At 37.4% G+C, this 20,263-nt stretch overlaps 1 protein-coding gene across 2 annotated transcripts in view; it reads left to right on the forward strand.

Annotated features, from left to right (window-relative positions):
* Nucleotides 1-14,987, forward strand: part of LOC142343148 (peptidyl-prolyl cis-trans isomerase-like) — a 615,561-nt gene extending 600,574 nt beyond the window's left edge. For both annotated transcript variants that reach the window (XM_075394843.1, XM_075394842.1), the window contains exons 3-6: nt 5,515-5,780; nt 6,229-6,398; nt 12,342-12,484; nt 14,513-14,987. In XM_075394843.1, the coding sequence (XP_075250958.1) occupies nt 5,515-5,780; nt 6,229-6,398; nt 12,342-12,484; nt 14,513-14,743 (810 nt within the window). In that variant the 3' untranslated portion in view covers nt 14,744-14,987. The remainder of the gene's footprint in view (nt 1-5,514; nt 5,781-6,228; nt 6,399-12,341; nt 12,485-14,512) is intronic.
* Nucleotides 14,988-20,263: the final 5,276 nt, after the last annotated feature.

Here is a 20,263-nt window from a genome sequence, read left to right on the forward strand (position 1 = left end):
CCCTCTGTGGTTATTTGAAGCCAACTATTGAACTTCTTAGTTCCATCTACCCCCCCCCCCCCCCGACTGAAGCAGGCTGCAATTGATTAGAGCTCCCACTAGTCGTTCGAGAACAATTCTTCCGACGTTTAGTCGGTTATGTTTATATTAGCTGATGCCAAATGGCGCACGTGAAAATAAGTTTGTCATTCTGCTTCGACTCGGCGTGTTTTATCAATTGAAGATTTCCAAGCCTCCATTACTGCAACGAAAGTACAAGGCCTCATATCTAGTACAAAAACAGCGAGGTATAAGTCATAGGACGGTTTACCTGGACAACTGCTCTGCAACAGTCCTGCTTTTTTCGGGTCCCCCTTCTTGATCATTTTTAATTCAATTTGACTCTCTTCAATTTCCTCTCCAATGGAAAACTGCTTTTTTTCATCCTTTTCATAAATAGGGCGAGAGGAATTGCATTGAGAATTATCGTCCAGTTAGTTTGTTACCCAAGATATCCCTTATTTTTGAGAAACTTATATTTGAATTTATCAAAATGTGAGACAACTTCATCCTAAACAGTTCTGTTTCCAATCCAGAAAAAGTCCGATCACCCAGCTGATTGATTATATAGACACTATTCACAGAAAGTTTAAGAGTACTTGTCTTTATACCGTCTATCTGGATTAACAGAAAGCATTTGAGAATTTTCCTCATACGATTTTTATTCACAAACTTGGAATGTATGGTTTTGATGACTCCTTTTTAGCCCTATTTTCTTCTTATCTTGTTGACCGTTATGAAATATCTAATATATGTCGTGTTCTGTCAGAATCTTTACTAGTTCTTAGTGGAGTTCCTCGGGGTTCGGTTCTCGGTCCTCTCTTATTTCTAGTTATTATAAACGATTTACCTAGTATTTTTTTAGACTGTTTTCCTGATCTTTTTGCGGATGTTCTGAAAATGTTATTTGAGTCTTTGGTTTTTAATAATGATCTAACCCGACTGCAACAATGGAACTTTGAAAGTGGTATGATACTTAATAGCCTAAAAACGAAGGTGCTTGTGTTTAGCGGTTCTATGAAGCCAACTTTATTTCTATGTGGTAATGTCATTGAAACTGTTGAATCGTATAAGGACCTTGGTTTATAATTGACCGGAAGTTCAAATGGAATAAGCATGCTGATGCCAAGCTTGTGTCTTCTGGACGAGCATTTGATCGTCTTAAAAGTTCTATTCCGTTCAATACTGACAGCAATGTCAAGTATAATTTGTTTCGTTATGTTTCTATCAATCTTGTTTTATGGAAGTCAAGTATGGCGCGCTGATACTACCTTGATGAAGAAGCTCGACAGATTTCAAGCGCGCTGCTTTAGATGGATATTTGGCCACAGACTTTCGTATGTCGAGTTACTCCGGAGGAACAGTTTTTCACCCATGTTTTCAGCTGCAATTACTTGACCTCACATTTTTTATCCAACGTCTCAAGGGAAAGTGTGATGCCGATGTTTGGAAGTATATTAAAGTAACCCCCAGAATCCCTAATATTCGTTCATCCTCTTCAAACTTTTTCAACTCAAGCATCCCACTAAAACTAACTATATTACTTTTTTTGAGCGTGTCATTATTCCAGCTAATTTCTTTCAGCGACACGGAGTCAGACTTTTTAAAATCTCCGTCTGTGTCTCATTCGTCGGTATCGTTTCCGTAAGATCGAATCTTTTTTCTTTTGATAATTCTTGCGCGTTTTATATGTTAATGTTAGACCTGTAGAACTTTCAAAAGTATGTGTTAATAACTGTTTCTGTACAAAGATAATTAATTTGAGGTTGTTAATACCATTAATGTTGATGTCTCTTTTTGAGAATTAAATCTCTCTCTCTCTCTCTCTCTCTCTCTCTCTCTGCTGAAGACAATTCAAAAGCAGAGAGAATATTTAGTAGTTTTTGTTCATGTATTACTATGAGAGCGAGAAAATAGGGTGCAAGAGCGAGCGAATTTTTCGAGCACGCAGGGCTTTTTTAAAATAGTGCTCTGTTTTAACTGAACTTTATCCAATAATGGTGTTTTTCTCAATTAAGTAAACTTTTTTAGTGCACTTGAAGGACTTTCTGATCACCCGAAAAAAATAATACTTTTAGGCGCAAATTTGTGCTATTTGGCCCTGTTCGACGCCTTTTTTAGCGGTTTCGGTAATCTTAGTCCAATTCTTACAGCATCTGGGAAGTTTTTTGGTGATTTTTTATTTTAGTGGTTTACATGGTCCTCTCCTCATTTAATGGATTTTAACTTTGAGTTGTATTTTTTAAATAAAAAAGCGTACTTTTAATCAAATCTTTGCCCATTTCTGTCTCCGTTTTCAAGTGTTTTTTTTCGATTTATTCTATTTAAAATTTTAGCTATTTAACCTAATTGTTCACTATTTAACCGAATTAGTTTTATACAGCAATTTCCTGAAGATTTTAGTATTAGCAAAAATGGTTGGAAAAATTGCTGACCAAAAACATTTTAACCAGAAGTGGTTGACAGTAGACAGTTTCACACGAAGGAGTTACTAGTCTCCTTAAAAGGACATGTTCTGTCGTGCAAAAAATCCTGCTTCTAAAATTTATAATGGTTTGGTTGAACCGACTCAACAACTCTTATTTGAATAATTTCCTCATATGCTTGTATATTATCATGATACAAAACGGCGGTACTTCACCAATCTAAAAATTTTTAAATACCAATTCAATAATGAAGATACCGATATTAAAAAATTTTTTAACTATCTTAATAAATATGGTACTGTGAAGCGCACAGAGCCGAGTTATGTACTTTTGTTTTCTTATATCTAAAATGCTTTGAGCAAAATCAATTGAGTTTTAGAAATCATAGATAAGTAGAGTTCGGAATGATGTAGATGTCTTTTAAATCACGGATTTCAATCAGGCAATCAATCTATTAGGCAAGAAGCACTCAAAAATAGGTGTCCAGTATGTAATTACTTCACAAATTTTTGCGCTTTGTTTAGCAATTCGTTTTTCTGTACTTAAAATTACTACATCTAAGCTGTCGGAGTTTAAGAAATCCGTCGAACTGAAAAATTTAGTCAATGACATAGGACGTAATTGCATATATGGTTTCGCCGAAACTTGGTTGAGTACATTTTCGAGTTCAACACCATTCGAGATACTGAAGAATGATTGACTACAAGACTTGATAGTCAATCTTTCTCACTGTCCCAAAAAAGTTTGTAAATGAGGTCCTATTAAACTCGGCTAGAGGAATTGAGCTGGCGGTATCCCAAAACATGCTGGTACTATTAATAGGGGACTATAATTTAAGTTTTTGAGATCCAACAGATCGTTCAAAAGTATATTATTACGATTTGAATAGGAAACTACTAGAATAGGAAACGAAAGGAACACGATAGGAAACAGATGGATCATTAACAGGAAGCAAAACATACGTTTTTGATTTTGATTCTTAATTCTAAATTAAGCTATCTCCGGAAAATCATCAGTCATTACAAACCGTCGATAAGATAAACCTGGATATAACATCATTTCAGAAATCAATTAAATTTCAGATTGAAATTGTTTTATTCAATACACGATTTAGAAACCATAGAAACAACTTTTAAAACTTTTGTTCTCCGAGCAATAAGAACTCAGGCTTGTTTGAAAAATGTTTACATAAGCAACGATAAACCCCATCCTCTATAGCAAATTTTTCGCTCAACTAGGCAACTAAATTTTGAGAAAGGAAATTCAAGTGCTGATGGAACAACACAATGAAGGAAATAATCTTAGTTCCAACTACATAAAACTTTTTTCAAAAGTTTTCAGAAGCAGCTGGTTACTCATGCAGTTGAAGGAAACGGATTGTTATCAAAGAAGTTAGAAACTGCAAAAAACAACAGCTACAATAGACTGTTTAAAAAATAGTTTTTTAAATTTATGAACATGAGATTGCTAATCACTTGAACTGTCTCTTTAATCAGTTGGAGTGTTTAAGCTTAACTAAGGTAATAAAAACACGGTTGAAAACCACCCATCGGTTACTTTTTTTGTACAGATTTGAACTAGCCATGAATGTCCAAGAGTTCTTCTTGCCTCAAACAAATCACTATGTTTCGTACATTTTATTAACTAGCCATGAATGTCTAGGAGTGCTTCTTGCCTCAAACAAAACACTGTTTTTCGTACATATTTGTAGCTAGCCATGAATGTCTAGGAGTGCTTCTTACCTCAAATAAACCACTGTTTTTCGTGGAGGTTTGTAACTAGACATTAATGTCTAAGAGTGCTTCTTGCCCTAAATAAACCAAGAATAAATCATTGAGTTCTTCCATTATACCTGCTTGGGCACTTATAATGGGTGCACTAGAGTTAGCTGAGCCATTGTGTTTTTTGTCTGAAGAATATTAAATATTAAAGCAGAGCAGTTTCCTTCAGAATTTGCTCACGTATTGGTGATATTGACAATGCATTAAACTATAGACCAATCTTAACACCAGCCTCGTTAATTTTTTTTCGAAAAACTGCATAATGAATAATCCGAAGAATATCTCTACAAAGCAAAAGTATAATACATGACTCAATTTGTGCTTCGGAAAACTTTTCATCGATAGACCCACTTGTTTTTTTAAGTGAAACAATAGGATAAGCTGAATCAAAAATATCATATAGCAGCAGTCGTCCTTGCTTTGTCAAACTCATTCAATTCAATAGACCATGAGATCGTATTTGCAAATATCGAAAGCTTGTGTTTTAATGGCTCTGCCAAGAACGATAGGTTTTAATGTTACCGTAAACAATGTCGAATCGGACTGGTTGGTTAATTCGAGGAGTTCGACAAGGTACGGTTCGTCGAGGTCGTTTTTTTATAAAGGAGTTTTACGGTTGTCTCTGTGGATATATAATATCTGATGTCTCAGTTTTTAAAATCCGATTTTGCTGGACTAAGTTGATCTCCAACCAAATCACCATACCAAATCACAATATGGAAGTTATCTCGCTAAGTACATAATTTAAGTAATAGCAGCAAGGAATGATATTTAGTATGTTTTGGTTATATTGGCTCATTGAGTATTTGGGTATTGAGTATTTTGGCTCGACACTGCCTCATTGACAGGGACCGATGTTGAGTAGAGATTGCTACTTTAGTATCATAGCTATTCAGTTAGACTGTGCTTTTTCCTCAGTCTCCGTTAGTCTCCTTTTAAATTTCTCATACCCTAGATATTTTTATTCAAATCACGAGGAGTTGAAACACAACGCTTCATCTGATTCGAATAACAGATTTTTGATACCCATGATCGACCTAAAAATTTGAACTACTCTAAAGTTAATTTGCCTTCTTTTAATTGAAACCCCCGTCATGTGTTTTGTTCGAATTCTGTCGATGTTGACTGCATTTTCGTTTCCTGTATAAATATACATGCTTTGACTGGAACCTAACCAGCTTTTGCATTTAATGATTTTACCATAAAAGGTCTTTCATGTTTGTTTTTCATATTGTCGTGGATTTTTATTCTTGCTTTGATATTCGCAGTCGAACAAGCACCGTGGTTTTGGATTCGTGGAGTTTGATGACGCGGAAGATGCAGCCTCTGCAATTGACAACATGGATGAGGGAGAACTATTCGGGAGGACAATCAGAGTGAACATAGCCAAACCTATGAAGGGCAAGGACGGGAAGTACATGAAGCCAGTCTGGGCGGACGATGACTGGCTGCAGAAATATGCTGGAAAAACTCTAGAGGGAGAGAACAGTGCAGCTAAAGGAGGAGTTGGTCTTCATGAGAGACCCAAGAGAAGGCACGTTCAAAACACATGTGCAAATTTCATTTCTCGTAAAGATTATCAAAGAGCTACTAGATGAATTGAAATGGACTACCAAAGTTATGTAACTGATTCAGGTTCTATCGTAATGCCACTCTTTGCTATCATTTTCGTGAAAGGGATTTATTCAAGTAACAGCTGGTTCGACTAGGGAAAATGGAACTTGTTTGAGTGATATGGTTTCAGACATCCGCATTTAAGTGATTGTTTGCAAGTGAATTTTTTCACTCGATGTCAATAGTCTTTCTTCGTAAGTTCACAAGAAAGCTTTGTGGCCGGGATGATTACTCTTTACGATGGAGGCACCGGCAGAGACGAAGAAGAATGGGCCTACAGGCGTGGTTTGTTGCTAATAAAAAATGAAAAGGTGAAGCTTTCATTGCCCTAAAGTTCAGCAATGAAGATTATACGCATATATTTTCAGCAAAGATTCTCACGAGGTTGTGCCGAAGGTTCCCGCAGAAGGAGGGACAGTTAGATCCACCTGTTACATGGAGATCTCGATAGGAGGCAGAAGTGCAGGACGAGTAGTGTTCCAATTGTACGACGACATCACTCCCAAAACCGCTGAGAACTTCCGAGTACTCTGCTCAGGTGTGCCCCTAATTAGTACTGACGGTTAAATTTTATCCACGATAAATGGTGTTGTTAGCAGCAAAGAGATAACTGGGGCTATTATCGGCCTTCTCTTGGTTTTTTTACAATCCAAAGTATTTGGATTGTAATGTGCGCTGTCGTTTTTTAGCCGCCGTCAGCCTCTCAACGGCTATTATTTAGGCGCTCTCCTTTTTTTTTAAATTTGCTTTACCTTTTGATAATGTTTTTTTTGTTTTACATAAGTCACGATTTTCAAGTTTGACTTCTGACTTACCTCACTGTGTTTCAGCGGAATAGATTTTGAAGTCTTTCACGCTTTGAATTACCTAATTTAGTGAATACGGTCAATGTCAAAAGAGCAAAATCAAAAGAAACGGGGTAAAAATAAAAAGCTCGTTCATTAAGTCATAGTAGGTTATAAAAGTTTATTAAAGCAATTGCTAGCTGAGACTAGTATTATGCTCAAAAGCGCTTATTTTAGAAGCTTAATTAAGTGTAATTAATAGCCACCTCAGTTTCTTAGCAGGCTATTATCGTGCTCCTAGTTTTTTGATTTTTTACTTCGTCGTACTAATTTTTTTTTGCTTTACCTTAGTTCACAGCTTTGTCAACATTTTGCGTAAATGAATTTTGCGTCATTCGAGAGGAATTTTTCCGGCGTTAGTCGGTTTATGTTTAGTTTTTGCTCCTATTTGTTGTCGTATTGTGGTCCTGTTTCTTTAGTGACAAGTCTCTGAGTTTGTATTATGTTTCAGATTCCATTTGAGTTTTCTCCTCTAAAGCCGAGTTAGAAAATGGTGTTTGAACAAAAATTTGCCTTCTCGCTCGTGGTTTTTCGTGACATGCCGCTTTTTGACATTGTTTTTACCTCGAATTTTGTATCTGATATTTTTCTAAATGATTTTGCCAATCCATCATTAGTCCGTTCTAGGTCTAGTTTTTTTTGTTAAGTCAATGGAAATTCTTTGAATTGTGTTAGGACTTTTCCTCTCTAAAAAAAGGCTTCTACAGAATTTTATAAGCTTTATTATTTGTGAGTGTTTTAACATGTTATTGAGGGGCGCTAATAAATTTTTCGACTTTTGTCTGTTTCTATCTATATTATGCGGCACGCAAGGCTATTGCGGCTATGTTCTGTTTGTTCATGGGTGGAAACAAAAAGGAAGTTACATGAGCTCTTAACTTCGAATATTTTAATGACAATTTCATTCAGTTTAATATTTGAATACGTGTTGTTCATTTTGATGCAACTGTTTTTTGAAGATGTTTTTGTTCTTTGCCAGATTTTTTTTTGTAGTTTGTCATTTATTTTTTGTTTCGCATTGGTTTCTCCTTGGCTTAAAAACCAGTAGCTTCTGTTAGTTTTGTGTATTGTTTATACGGACCCGAAGTGTGAATGTAATTTTTACGGTTGTTTGTTTTGATAATTTTGACACCCATAGTTTTTCAAAATACATTTTTCATTTGTTAAGACTTTCCAATTCCCTTCTATTTCATGTATTTTTGGCCATGTGCCTGATTTTGAATATTCGTTTTTGGCATAGTTGATATCAAGGTTGTTGATTTACTAAATTCTTCGGATTGTAATTCAAGACGTGTGTGTCTTTTTCATGCAAAACTTTCGCTTGACCGTTTTGACTTTTCGAGTGACTTTTACGCCATTGATTTTTCCCGTGATCTAGAATTCTCCCACTCACAAGTTCAAGCAGCTGAATCAATCGGCGGCAATTTAATACTAAAAGTCAAATGAAAAATGCGCCGAAACTTGTGCCATATTTCACTTTAATTCTTAATAGTGGTATATGATGACCTCTAATGTGGTTATGTGAAGCCCACTATTGAACTTCTTAGTCCCATTTGGGCTCCCCATCCTTCCGCGCGATTGAAGCAGGCTGCAATTGTTTAGAGCTCCCACTAGTCGTTCGAGAGCAGTTTTTCCAACGTTTAGTCTGTTATGTTTTTTTTTCAGTTTAGTTCTCAAAATTTTTGTCATGACCGTCTGTCGTCACAATCACAAATCTGCTGTTTGCTCTTTCTTCTATGAAATTTTAGCTGAATTGCGTACGTGACCTCATTTTTCAATCTTTAAGGTTTCTGTCCGTTTGCGCATTTAGGTACGTTGGTTACGCGTGACTAATGTCACTGATTGACTCCTTAGTATCTATCAAAATAACCTTTCTTTTTTCATTTCAAGGAGTTAAGGTCAAATTAATGTCTCTCTAATTGAAGAGCAGCTGTGAAAAGCAGTAATAAGTTTTACAGATTTCTCATCAAAAGTTTACATCTTAGCAATCAATAGAAAACAAGTATAGTTTTTGCAATGTTTTTTTATTATTAGCCGCCGTCCGCCTCTCAACTGCTAATATTTAGGAGGCGCTCTCCTTCTTTGATATCGTTATGTTTTTCGATCACATTTTTCCTTAACATAATTCAACCTTTTCAAGTTTGACTCCTGACTTATCTCATTCACTTTTTCAGCAGAATGGATTTCAAGTTCTTTTGGTCATTGAATTACGCAATATGGTGCATGCGTTCAGGGTCAAAAGAGCCAAATCATAGGCAACGGGATCACCCAATAAAACATGGTCATTAAGTCAAGGTGCAAAAGGCTATCAAAGTTCGTCTGAGCGGTTGCTAGTTGGTTTTAGTTTGAATCTTCGTATATTTCGGATTAGAATCTGAATTAAATGTAATTTTAGATTGACTAAAACTGCACCTCAAATTAACACTTCAATTTTATTTTTTGACGCTTAAAGAAATTGTGTCAATTATATGTCTTCTTTTGTCATTACCTGTTTTAGTCCTGATGTGTCTCAAGTGGATCAACAGAGTGTTTTTCCGGTAATTTTCCTGTATATGTGTCAGAAGACTGCAGATCTATTAATATATCGCGGCTATTGTCTGGCGATCTGTCAGCTGTGTTGAGATTTTTTTCTTCAACCTTCAATTTAGTCACTCTCTAGATGGATTTTGAACGATATTTTCAAGTATTACAAAAATAAGAGAATATCAGGGATCATATGGTCAGTTTTAAAGAAAGATTCAGAAATTTTCTGTTCAAGGGAATATAGCTCAAACCGGGAACTTTATGGTTTGCAGGTTTAAATTACGATTGTTTTCGGGTTGCTTCCAGGTTTGAAACTACTTTTTGGTCTAAACGAGTTTCTATCGTACCCGAATTTTACCTCCTAACTGCAATTAGAATCGAAGCATGTCAAGAAGTTAGCAAAGAAATTTCAGCTCATTGATGTTGTTTAAAAAGATTAACAGCGAACAGTCAAGATTTTGATAGGTTTTGAGATATACTGGTTCTACGAGGTTTAAATAAACAGTGTTTACAACTTGGGAGGGGGTTACCTCTGATGCTCATTAACATTTCTTTTCTTTGATTGAAGGAAATAAGGTAAACTGAGTGTCACTCTAATGGAAGAGCTGCTGTTAGAAGCAGTAATAATTTATACAGAGTTCTTGTCAAAATATAACATCTTCGCTATCAATAAAAATAGCAAGTTTCTTTTTGGTGCTGTTTCTTCAATTAATAGTGGCCGTCCGCTTCTCATCGGCTAATATTTAAGCGTTCTCCTTTGTAAATTTGCTTTACCTATTGATCACGTTTTTCCTTTTTTCATACGCAATAGTTTTCACGTTTGACTCCTCGCTTACCTCACTCATTATTTCTGCTGAACGTGTTTTTAATTCTTTTGGTCATTGAATTACGCAATGTATTGCATGCTTTTAAGGTCAAAAGAGCAAAATCATAGGCAACAGGATCATCGATAAAGCCTGGTCATTAAATCATAGTGCATTAGGCTATCAAAGTTCATTAGAGTGGTTGCTAGCTGGCATTAGCATGAAGCTCCATAGACTTCAGGTTAGAAGCTGAATTAAGAATTATTTTAGAACTTAACTGAAACTGGACACCAAATTACAAAACTTCTTGACACTTGAAAATTACAATTGGACTCGAGGCATGCTATGAAGTTAGTATAGAAATTTCAATTCAGTAATGTTCTCTACAATAAATTTTTAACAAAGCAAAGTCTAGAATCTGATACGTTTCACGTTATACGGGTTTCACCCGGGCTAAGTGAAAGATTTTTACAACTTGGGTGGGTCCCCTCTGTTAAGTGATTTTATGACGGTGTTTTTGTAGTGTTTTGCTTCCTTTCTTTTTTGCTTCCTTTTATGCTGCTGCAAGTCAATTCAGTAGCCCATTCAAACCCATGGAACACGTCTTTAGAGGCTAAATTTTAAAGCGACAGGAATGTCGTAGCTAGCTTAGACACTTAGTTCAATATGAAAATTTCAAAATTGTTGCACGATTCAAAACGAATTTCAATCCTTTTTTCCCGAAGATCTTCTAGTTTTTTTCTTCAAAACTGTTGATGTATAACCAGTTGCAACTGGTTAAATAAATTAACATCAGCAATAATCATTTAACTGTCATTGTTACCATCCTTTGAAGATGATCAACATTTGTGGTAACCGACTGCAAATTAACAAAACTTTTGTTAACTTTTTACAGCCAGCACTTTTGTTTACTGGTAAGATTAATTACTCTCAAACTAAGTTTGTTGCAATTGCATTGGTCCTGTAGTCTTTTTAATGCGATTTTTCGCTTGACCGAGTTTTTGTCTGACCCATTTCACCTTTTCGTGCTCAAAAACAAGATAATAAAACAGGATAAAACAACAGGTAGCGCTCGGAGGGCATTAAGTTCGCTTAGCCCCTTATAGTTTACTAGTGTCAAAGTATGGTTCACGGAACCTTATTAGAAGACATGAATTCATGGAATGAAGGGTAGTTCTTCAGAGTTTGACCCCCTCATTCCCCCTTTCTGATCTATCTCCGCCCCCTCAATAAAGCTAGAGCTAGCCTCTCTATGCTACGGCTAGCTGCTGACGAAGCCTACTGCTCGCCAGTCGTTAGTGGGCTATGTTCTGTTGTTCTGCGAAAACAGAATTCAAAACAGCTGTAATTAATATGAAAGGAATAGAGATTTACGTTTCTATGTTTGTGTGCTTACTTTGACTGAGTTTTTATTTTGACAAAGAGATCTAATGTCTTATAAGAAACTTAGATCTCCTAAGAAACTTAATCACTTGTGTTTTAAAGCTCAAATATTTGACAATTTGGACTTCTAGTTATTTAAATTTTGCTTCAGTTTTAGTCCAACCTAGTTGCATTAATTTTATGATCTCCCCACTCATTAGGTAGAGAGCAAATCTATAGTTTGCAACAGTTCGATTCCGGATCTTTCATTGTCGTGGCTGATAAGTAAATATTTTTTTGGTGTCGATCGGTTAATTGCTCTCGAACACAGTTCGAAGCATTTGTTGTAAACGTGTGTCTTTTTTATCCAAAGTTTTTAGTTGACCGTTTTCTTATAGAATGTTCTTTCGATTTCACTTCTTGGGTGATTTTTTCACGCTCGACTTTTTGGTTTTTTAGTACTTGGATTTGCGCGCGTTTATAAGATCAGTCTGTTGCTAAAGTAAAACTGGTTGTGAAAAATTACCGTACATAGCCCGTGGAGCGTAGTGGTTAATGTCCCCGACTCTCATCCCAGAAGGCACGAGTTGGAAGTCTCCCTAGACAATTTCTTTCCACCATAAAAGTCTCAAACCTATGCGCCCCCTTTTAAGTTGTTTGCCTCGCCAGTTGTTCGAGAGCAATTTGTCCGACGTTAGTGGGTTTGTTTGATTATGAAGTTGAACCAGAACCATGATAGTGATTAAACAAGTAGTTTGGGTTTTATATATTCGTGGTGTTATACAACATCTGCGAAACAGGAGCATTAAGTGATTTTTTTCAACTTGACTGATGGGTACTACTAAAGACAGTCAAATCAATTGAACTAGATAGTGAGAAAATGTGATGAATTTTGAATGAGTTGGTGCAGTAACTGTAAGTGAAGTGGGAGTGAATTGTTTTGTTTAGGGGAGAAGGGTTTTGGATACAAGAGTTGTCCTTTCCACAGAATAATCCCTGAGTTCATGTGTCAAGGAGGAGACTTCACTAACTTCAATGGCACTGGTGGCAAAAGCATATTCGGAAGAAAATTCCCAGACGAAAATTTTGATGTAATTATCTACGTGTAGTAATGTTTAATTTTGACAATAAATTAGCATAACTTGACCCAAAATATTCGTGAGTGCTTATAATGCAAGCCAACCTAGCGATAGAACGATGCATTAAGTTTGCATTGATCGATGCGAAAAACTGCCACAGCATGCCACTCTGCGTCTAGAGTAATAGCTGTTAGGTGACTGCAAAGTGAGAGGAAGTAAAAGTAAATGTACATAGAAGTAAGCCGAAGATTTGTAAGTTGTAAGCTTTCAGACATAATACATTGTTAACCGTAACACCCAATACAGCCCATGGTTTTTAAAATTGCTCTTTAACGTAGTTTGAAGCAATTATTGTAAACGTGTGTCTTTCAGCAAAGTTTTTCTCTTGGCTACAGCCCCATCTGAATTAATTTTTCCCACTTGTCGTTCGAGCGCAGTTTGTCCGACTTTAGAAAATTTGTGTTAAATTTATATATTGCAATTCACCAAAGAAGCAAAATACCTCATTTCTCATTGCATTCTATGTCCATGAGGCTCATCCGGTGTGGGTTGTAGTTTGAAACAGCTTCCAACCTATGATTCGGCTATCCCGAAATTTTGTGACTTTCTTGACCTTTTCCAAATTCGGCGTCCTTGCTGGACAGCCACCCTACTCTTAATTTGAGAAATAACTTTGCATTTGTTGATGCTGACAATGAAGTTATGATCTTTTATCTAAGGTACGCTTTTGATATTTGCAATGCAGGCTAAGGCTCTCATTCTAGGTTTTTGCATAATCTTCTGACTTTATCAATCTGTATTTTTTGTGTAACTAATAGCCGTCGTCAGCCACTCGAAGGCTATTATTTTTACGCCCTCTTTTAATTCGCTTTACCTTGCGTTCCGATTTTTTGGTTTGCATAAGTCACGATTTTCATGTTGGACTCCTGACATACCTCTATATTTTTGAACTGAATGAATTTTAAGTTTTTGGTACATATAATTTCGCAATCTAGTGAATATGGGCAAGGTCAAAAGAGCAACATCTAAGGAAACGTGATAAACCGATGAAGAGTGGTCATTGAGTCATAGTGCATTAGGCTATCAAAGTTCATTAGGGTGATTGCTAGCTGGCATTAGTATTAAACTTATTTGCCTGCAGTTAAGACGCTGAATCAATTATAATTTAAAACTCTAACTTAAACTGCGCTCAACGTTAGAACACTTTTTGACACTAAGAAACAATTTGTCAATTTTTATTTTCTCTTTCAATCCCAATGTGCTGCAAGCGCGGCTTTTTTCCTACTATTTACCGGCTATGTTATTGATTTTGAGTTAGTTTTTTAAGAACATGGAGTAATTTTAATCAATTTTCGGCCCATGTTTCTGTTTTTAGTTTTGTTGCCTGCACCTGATTTTAAGCTTTTCAGTTTTCTGCAAAAATTTATATATATTTGTAATTTTCTTAAGGTTTTTAATTGCTCTTGAAAGAAGTTCATGGCAATTATTGTAAACGTGTGTCTTTTTTATGCAAAATTTGCGCTTGACAATTTTCACTTTTCGAGTGACTTTTACGCCCTTGACTTTTTGCGTTTCGCGTGATCTAAAATTCTCTCTCAATCACAATTTCAAGCAGCTGAACTCAATTGGGGACAATTTAGTACTAAAAGTCAAATGAAAAGTGAGACGAAACTGGTGTCATTTTTTACTTTAAATCTTAATAATGGTAAACGTTAAGCTCTAATGTGGTTATTTGTAGCCCACTATTGAACTTCTTAGTCCCATTTAGCCCCCCCCCCCCCCGACTGAAGCGGGCTGCAATTGATTAGAGCTCCCGCTAGTCGTTCGAGAGCAATTTTCCGGCTATTTGGCGGCATTGTTTGCCTTAGTTTGTTGTTTTTTGGCCAAGAGGATATTGCTATTTAAAAACAGATTGGGTAGCAAGGAGAGGTTTTCGATTATTTTGCACAGTAGCATGATCCTTCAGTACTCTTACCGGTCAATTTCTAAAATACCAACTTCCAAGTTCTATAGTTTGCGAGAATTAAAATCTTAATTTAGGTGAAGCACGAGAAGCCTTATTTGCTTTCGATGGCTAATTCGGGTCCCAACACGAACGGCAGCCAGTTCTTCATTACAACTGCAGTCACCTCCTGGCTAGATGGAAAACACGTGGTGTTCGGGGAGGTAGTCCAGGGTGCAGATGTTGTCAGACAAATGGAGTCCGTTGGTTCCAAGAATGGAAAGCCGAGCCAGAATGTGACAATAGCTGATTGTGGACAAATTCAGTAAAAATAATCGTTTGGTTGCGCACTGGTGCGTTTGTTCTGATAGCTGTCAAAAAGTCCTGTAGAGTTTGGATTTGGCAATTGATCCACAAAGTGTTATGCGAGATGTCTTCCTGGATAGCTTGAATTGAACATACATCTGACATACGAGAAAACTCATTTCTGACTTGAAACTTATTGCTTGTTCTTTTGTTTATGATTAATGACCGGAATTTTCAGTGGAAAATTTAATTTTGTAAAAATTGTAATGGTATTAGAACATTCCCGAAGAGGTTGATTAAGCGGAAGTGAGAGTGTTTAACTACGTTAGTGCCCACTAGTGACAAGTTTAAGTATTTTGGTATTGCCTCACCAATATAGACTCCCTTCTTCAAATGAATAAACTGTGGCAGATCGATAAATCTTTAAGAAACTGAACTAATTTAGGAAGTCATCGGCAACAACGGCGCGCGAAGCAAATTTAAAAATTAAGAAAATATTTAGGGAAGTTCTAAAAACAAAACACCAGATGAATCTACAGTTAAATGCAATAAATTTCGCCTTCGAGTTAAATGCAACAAATTTCGCCTTCAAAACATTTTCATCCTTTCTCATTTTTAATGAAAACAATTAAGGCAATAATTAATTTTCAAATCATTTAAACGGAAATAAAGAATCTAAGGATATTGCGAAAGTATGACACATCAATTAAATATGACACATCTGGCACGTTTTGAACTCTCAAACGAAGTTTAGCAATTATATTAGTCCTGTGGTCTTTTTAATCCAATTTTTGGTCTGAGCCTTCTGATTTTTCCACATTTTAGTGAGGCTAGCTTTAGGTTAATTGATGCGGCGTAACGGGATAACCGGTAACGCCTGGAGGGCAGTAAGTTCTCTTGGAGCCTTTAGGCTTTATAGACTATCGGCTTATAAGTTTGTGATTCACCAAAACTGTTGTGACATAATTTCATGCGAAGCCCCCCCCCCCCTTGATCTCCCCTATCACCCCCTGCACAACGTTCCACTCGTAACCCAGAGTGCTCAACCCCCCGTTCACACCACGCCGCATCAATTAACCTAAGCTAGCCTCACTAAATCGTAGCTAGCTGATGACAAAGCCAACCGCCTGCCCGTCGTTTGAGAGCAGTTCGGGAGTTTAAGTGAATGCAATAGCGAAATAGTAAACAACTTTAGACCGAAAGAGATGTTAGTGTAAACATATATGAGTACAAAAGTTTTTTTTACCACAATTTGATTTACAGGAATACTAGAACCAAAAATAATTAACTTGGTTAACAAAACGGTGATTGTCAATACAACAGATAACAGTTTATGAATCTCATTTCGTCGGCATTTTTTTATTTTTCACATGTAAATTGTATGTTTTTATTCTCCCCACTTTGGTCAGGTAAGAATAAAAAATACTAGAACTGCACATTGATAAGTCTCCCGTTTGTTGCAATCGTTTTGGCGACTTATCATTAAAGGACCAATCTCGACTCTTCTGATTCTGAATTTGTTAAATCTGGCCATAAAGAGCGTGTCAAAATCATTGAGGCAGACCCCTTGATCATATCTGTCGACAATGATTGCAACAGTACTGGATCAACCATCTCCCCTCCGAGCAGTCGAGCACCCAAAAAGCAAAACAGTCTACTATGGAGCCCGTGCCAGCAACATTTCCGCTGATCCCCGAATAGCGGTGATTGACAAGGATTGCATTAGTTTACAGAAAGCTACAGACAACCCCTGCGCTTGGAAGGAACGATTGTCACTTAACACAGCCAACCGCTTGAGTGTTTTCTTGAAGGTTGCCGATATCCCGCCAAGGACTTCAATTGCAAGGGGAACAAATGTGATTCCCATCTTTGCGCAGTTATCGTCGTGGAGACAATATTTTCTTTCATCTGCTGCATCAAGTGCGTATCCTGCCTTTGTAGCCGCATTAGTGAGAGAGTTGGATTGCAGCGACGAAGTAACAGTTACATCAAATGCAGCAGGCTTTCCTGCTTTCCAAGTAGGGACAAAGATGTCTCCAGGGCGTGACTGGCTTTCTGGAATTAAGTTCTTTTTTTCCACTACTGGTGAGAGATTCGCAGATGAGCAAGCAGACACTAATTTATCTCGAATACGGTCATGTCTTGCAATTGCGTCTCCCCGACCGTGACACGCAATGGCATGATCCCCATAGATGTCAAGAACTCCTGCTTTACAGAACGGGCACTTCCTTTCGGCGTCGTAGACAGGGACACCCAACCTGTACTTTGCACTAATTCTAAACTCATTTGGTGCCATATGAAGCCCAAGAGCTGGAATGGGCGGAGCAGACAACCAAGCTCCAGCATGTCGGACAGACAATGAGAGAAGTCGGGCGGATTCTCTCTCACAAGCTAGATTCTCTTTGAGAACATGAAATTTTTCATTATCAAGAGAATGCTGAATCGTCTTTTGTGAGAGGTTTGAAATGTCCAGTTGTGCTATACTGGAATAAAGATCCTGAAAAACTTGGCAGTTTTTTGGGCTCTCACCGGTTATTTTGGAAACAAGATCTTCAGAGGAGAGAACAGAGCCAACGTATGATGCTTTATACTGGTCTTGGCATTGGCGAACACCCAAACCTGAAAGGGTTATGGGTAGGGTTGCTTGAGTCCAGGATTCTTCTGGAAGAACAGTTCCAAGGATATTCTCAAGTTTTTCGCGCTGTTGGGCATCAAATTCTTTTAGGGATTTAATAACTGGACGTGTGGGCGTTTGACAACGCAAATACACCATTTTGGGGGACCCAATACAGTGGCGTAGGATACCTAGGGCGCACTGAGGGTCATCAAGATAGTCCAACGTTTCGAAAAGTACCCCTAATTTCCCTATCCTTTCGTTAAGTTTCATGCAGACAAACTCTGGGGTTCCTAACGCAGCTCCAATAACCTCAAGGCCCGAAATATCATTTCGTTTTATTCTTGTATCCAGTCTGTCTAAATCTACCGTGGACCACAGTTCGCACTTATCGACCCTGATGTGGAGGCCGCGATCAGGTCCGAGCTGGCATAAAAGATCCCAAGATCTAATAAGATCGTCCTCCAAGACACCACCAAGACACCGTCATCTAGATACCAGGAATGCTGTTGAAGCTCTGGCGCAGTTTCCTGAATTTTCTCTATAATGGGCCAGAGCGTCTGAGAGAAAAGCAAAGGGCCTAATGGGTCGCCTAGTTGGATACCGCTTCAACTGCTAACAACAAATTTGTCATAGAATAATTGGCTGTGTTGTGAATAAGAGGAATTGGTAAAAGCAGCAATGCCTGGCATTGAATTTGCAACAGCTTTCAGCATTTCACTGCGTTTTATCGAATTGAATGCATTGCAAAAGTCAATTTGCAAAATACCCGAGGAATTGGACGAGGTGAGTATTTTTTCATACGAAATCTTAGTCGAATGTATGATGGCTTCCGCTCCTCCCTTCACTCCCACACCCAATTGCAGGCTCTGGAAAAGTTCCTTTGCTTCTAAATTTGCTTCCTTGGCTAAACATTTAGCTATTAGCCTTCTCAAGACTTCTCCGACTGCGATAGGGCGAATACCGCCTTTCTTTTTCAGCAAGGCTGATAAAGATACACTACTTAGAGCTTGTGTAACAAATTCGGGAAGTTCCCCACGGCAGCTTATGTTTACAAGCTTAGTCAGTACTCTCAAAGCAACTTGTGACTGATCTGAAGCGGTACACTGTACAGCATGCAAAAGATGTTCGGGAAACATTTTTGAAGGACCAGCTGCTGTAAATCTTGAAAACGAGTTCAGCTGTTCCGAAACATTTTCCTCACTGAATTGATAGGCTTGTGATGAAAAACTTTGGACTACAATAGGCTTTTTTTCAGGGGGATGCAATTTTTTCAAACTATCGAGAGTTGCCTTGTTGACTGGTGCAAAACCATCAGAAGCCAAAACTTTTGCTGCTCTGCCATATTGGCCCTGGAAACAAAAATTTTTTGCACGTTTGATAATCTCTTCGGAGTTTGTATCGTTTGATCTTTTTGATTGTTTCAAAGAGCAAGCTTCGTTCCATAGCCCTCCAAAGTCTCCGCTGTTCCAGCGATTAATTCTTTCTAGAATTCTTTGGTCGTTGTTCCGCCTGTGTTTTTGCCCGCCTCTGTTACTGGCACGTAAAATGCATTTAGACAATCCGAAGAGTTTTCTCCAGTTTAGTTCTGTATTAGGATCTTCAATGCAATCAGTAATGACGTCAGAGAAAAGCTCTGACCATTTGTACCGTACATTGATAGGGACATAGCGGATAGTCGGGACTTTAGTGTGAAGCAACGAAAAGCAGTATAGAGAAATTGAAGACACGGTATGTACAAAATATTAACAAGTGCTAAAAGACTAGAAACATTATTTGTTTTAGAAACTAACGATGCTTTCCCTCAACTCAGAAGTACACTTACTTCATATAACTGAAAAGTTTTCGAACATCTGCATGTTACACTATACAATTAACACCCAGACTTAGAGTACATTGTTGCGACGAAGCCGCAACAACAACAATGTACATTGCTAGTGTACATTGTTGTTGTTGCGGCTTCGTCGCTGTTGCTACAGGCGTTGATTCCCAATTAGACGTTTAGAAAATGGTCTTTTTATTGACACCATTAGCAAAGCCTTTTTTGATGGTTTGAAAGAAAAAAAGAAATCTTGTAACAGTTGATCTTCTTTTAACAAAATAAAGTAAAATCTGTCATTGGAAGGGCTTAAAATCTCCTGATATTGATTGACAGCAAGGTGCTAGAAAAACTTATAAATATATGCACATTTGAGGTCGCTCATATCATAGCAGTATCCTATCATTCAGTTAATAGTAAATTTGTCGCCGGACGTGAGAGAGCCAAGCTAATCAGCTTGTTTCACTTACGCCAGTGTCGGTAATGTTTCAAAAAAGAACTTTGAGAAACTTTCTTTTGGCAACAGTTGAAACTTTCGTGAGGTTAACTTCGCAAATCTGCAATGCTACTTTGAAAGTCATCTCTTTCCTCATCATTGAAATACACCAACAAAATCAACTAGATTACTTGGCACAAAAAACCAGAACTGTTGCAGTAATATTATTCTTAAAGCCTGTAGGCAGTTGTCGTCTTTGTCGTGTTGTCTTGCAAACTGTTGTTACTTTTGCTGTAGAATTGGCAAATTGTTTTTCAGCTGCTGTTGATTCTGTTGAGCATCTTTTTTTCAGTTGTGTTCTCACAAGGAGCTATAGATTTGTCCATTTTTGAGTATGTTTGACTTTTTTGACATCTTCTGTTGAAAAATTTGCTGACTCGAAATATGCTGCTGCTTCTGCTGAGGAAACTTGTTGCTGATAGCAGATGTCTGATTGGAAGATGTCAAATACTGAATGATTTTGGAAGATAGTCTTTGGCTCGGTGGTTTGCTCCTAAACAGTTTCTACAAAGGCTCAACAAAGGTTGACTGCGGTCTGAATGTAGGGCAATTGAATAGCTGATGGTTACCGTCATTGAGGAAAAAAGGCAAAAATTGGTTGTTGCCTTTGCTTC

Source organism: Convolutriloba macropyga, chromosome 7, assembly GCF_964194025.1.
Source record: "Convolutriloba macropyga chromosome 7, txConMacr16.3, whole genome shotgun sequence".
NCBI lineage: Eukaryota > Metazoa > Xenacoelomorpha > Acoela > Convolutidae > Convolutriloba > Convolutriloba macropyga.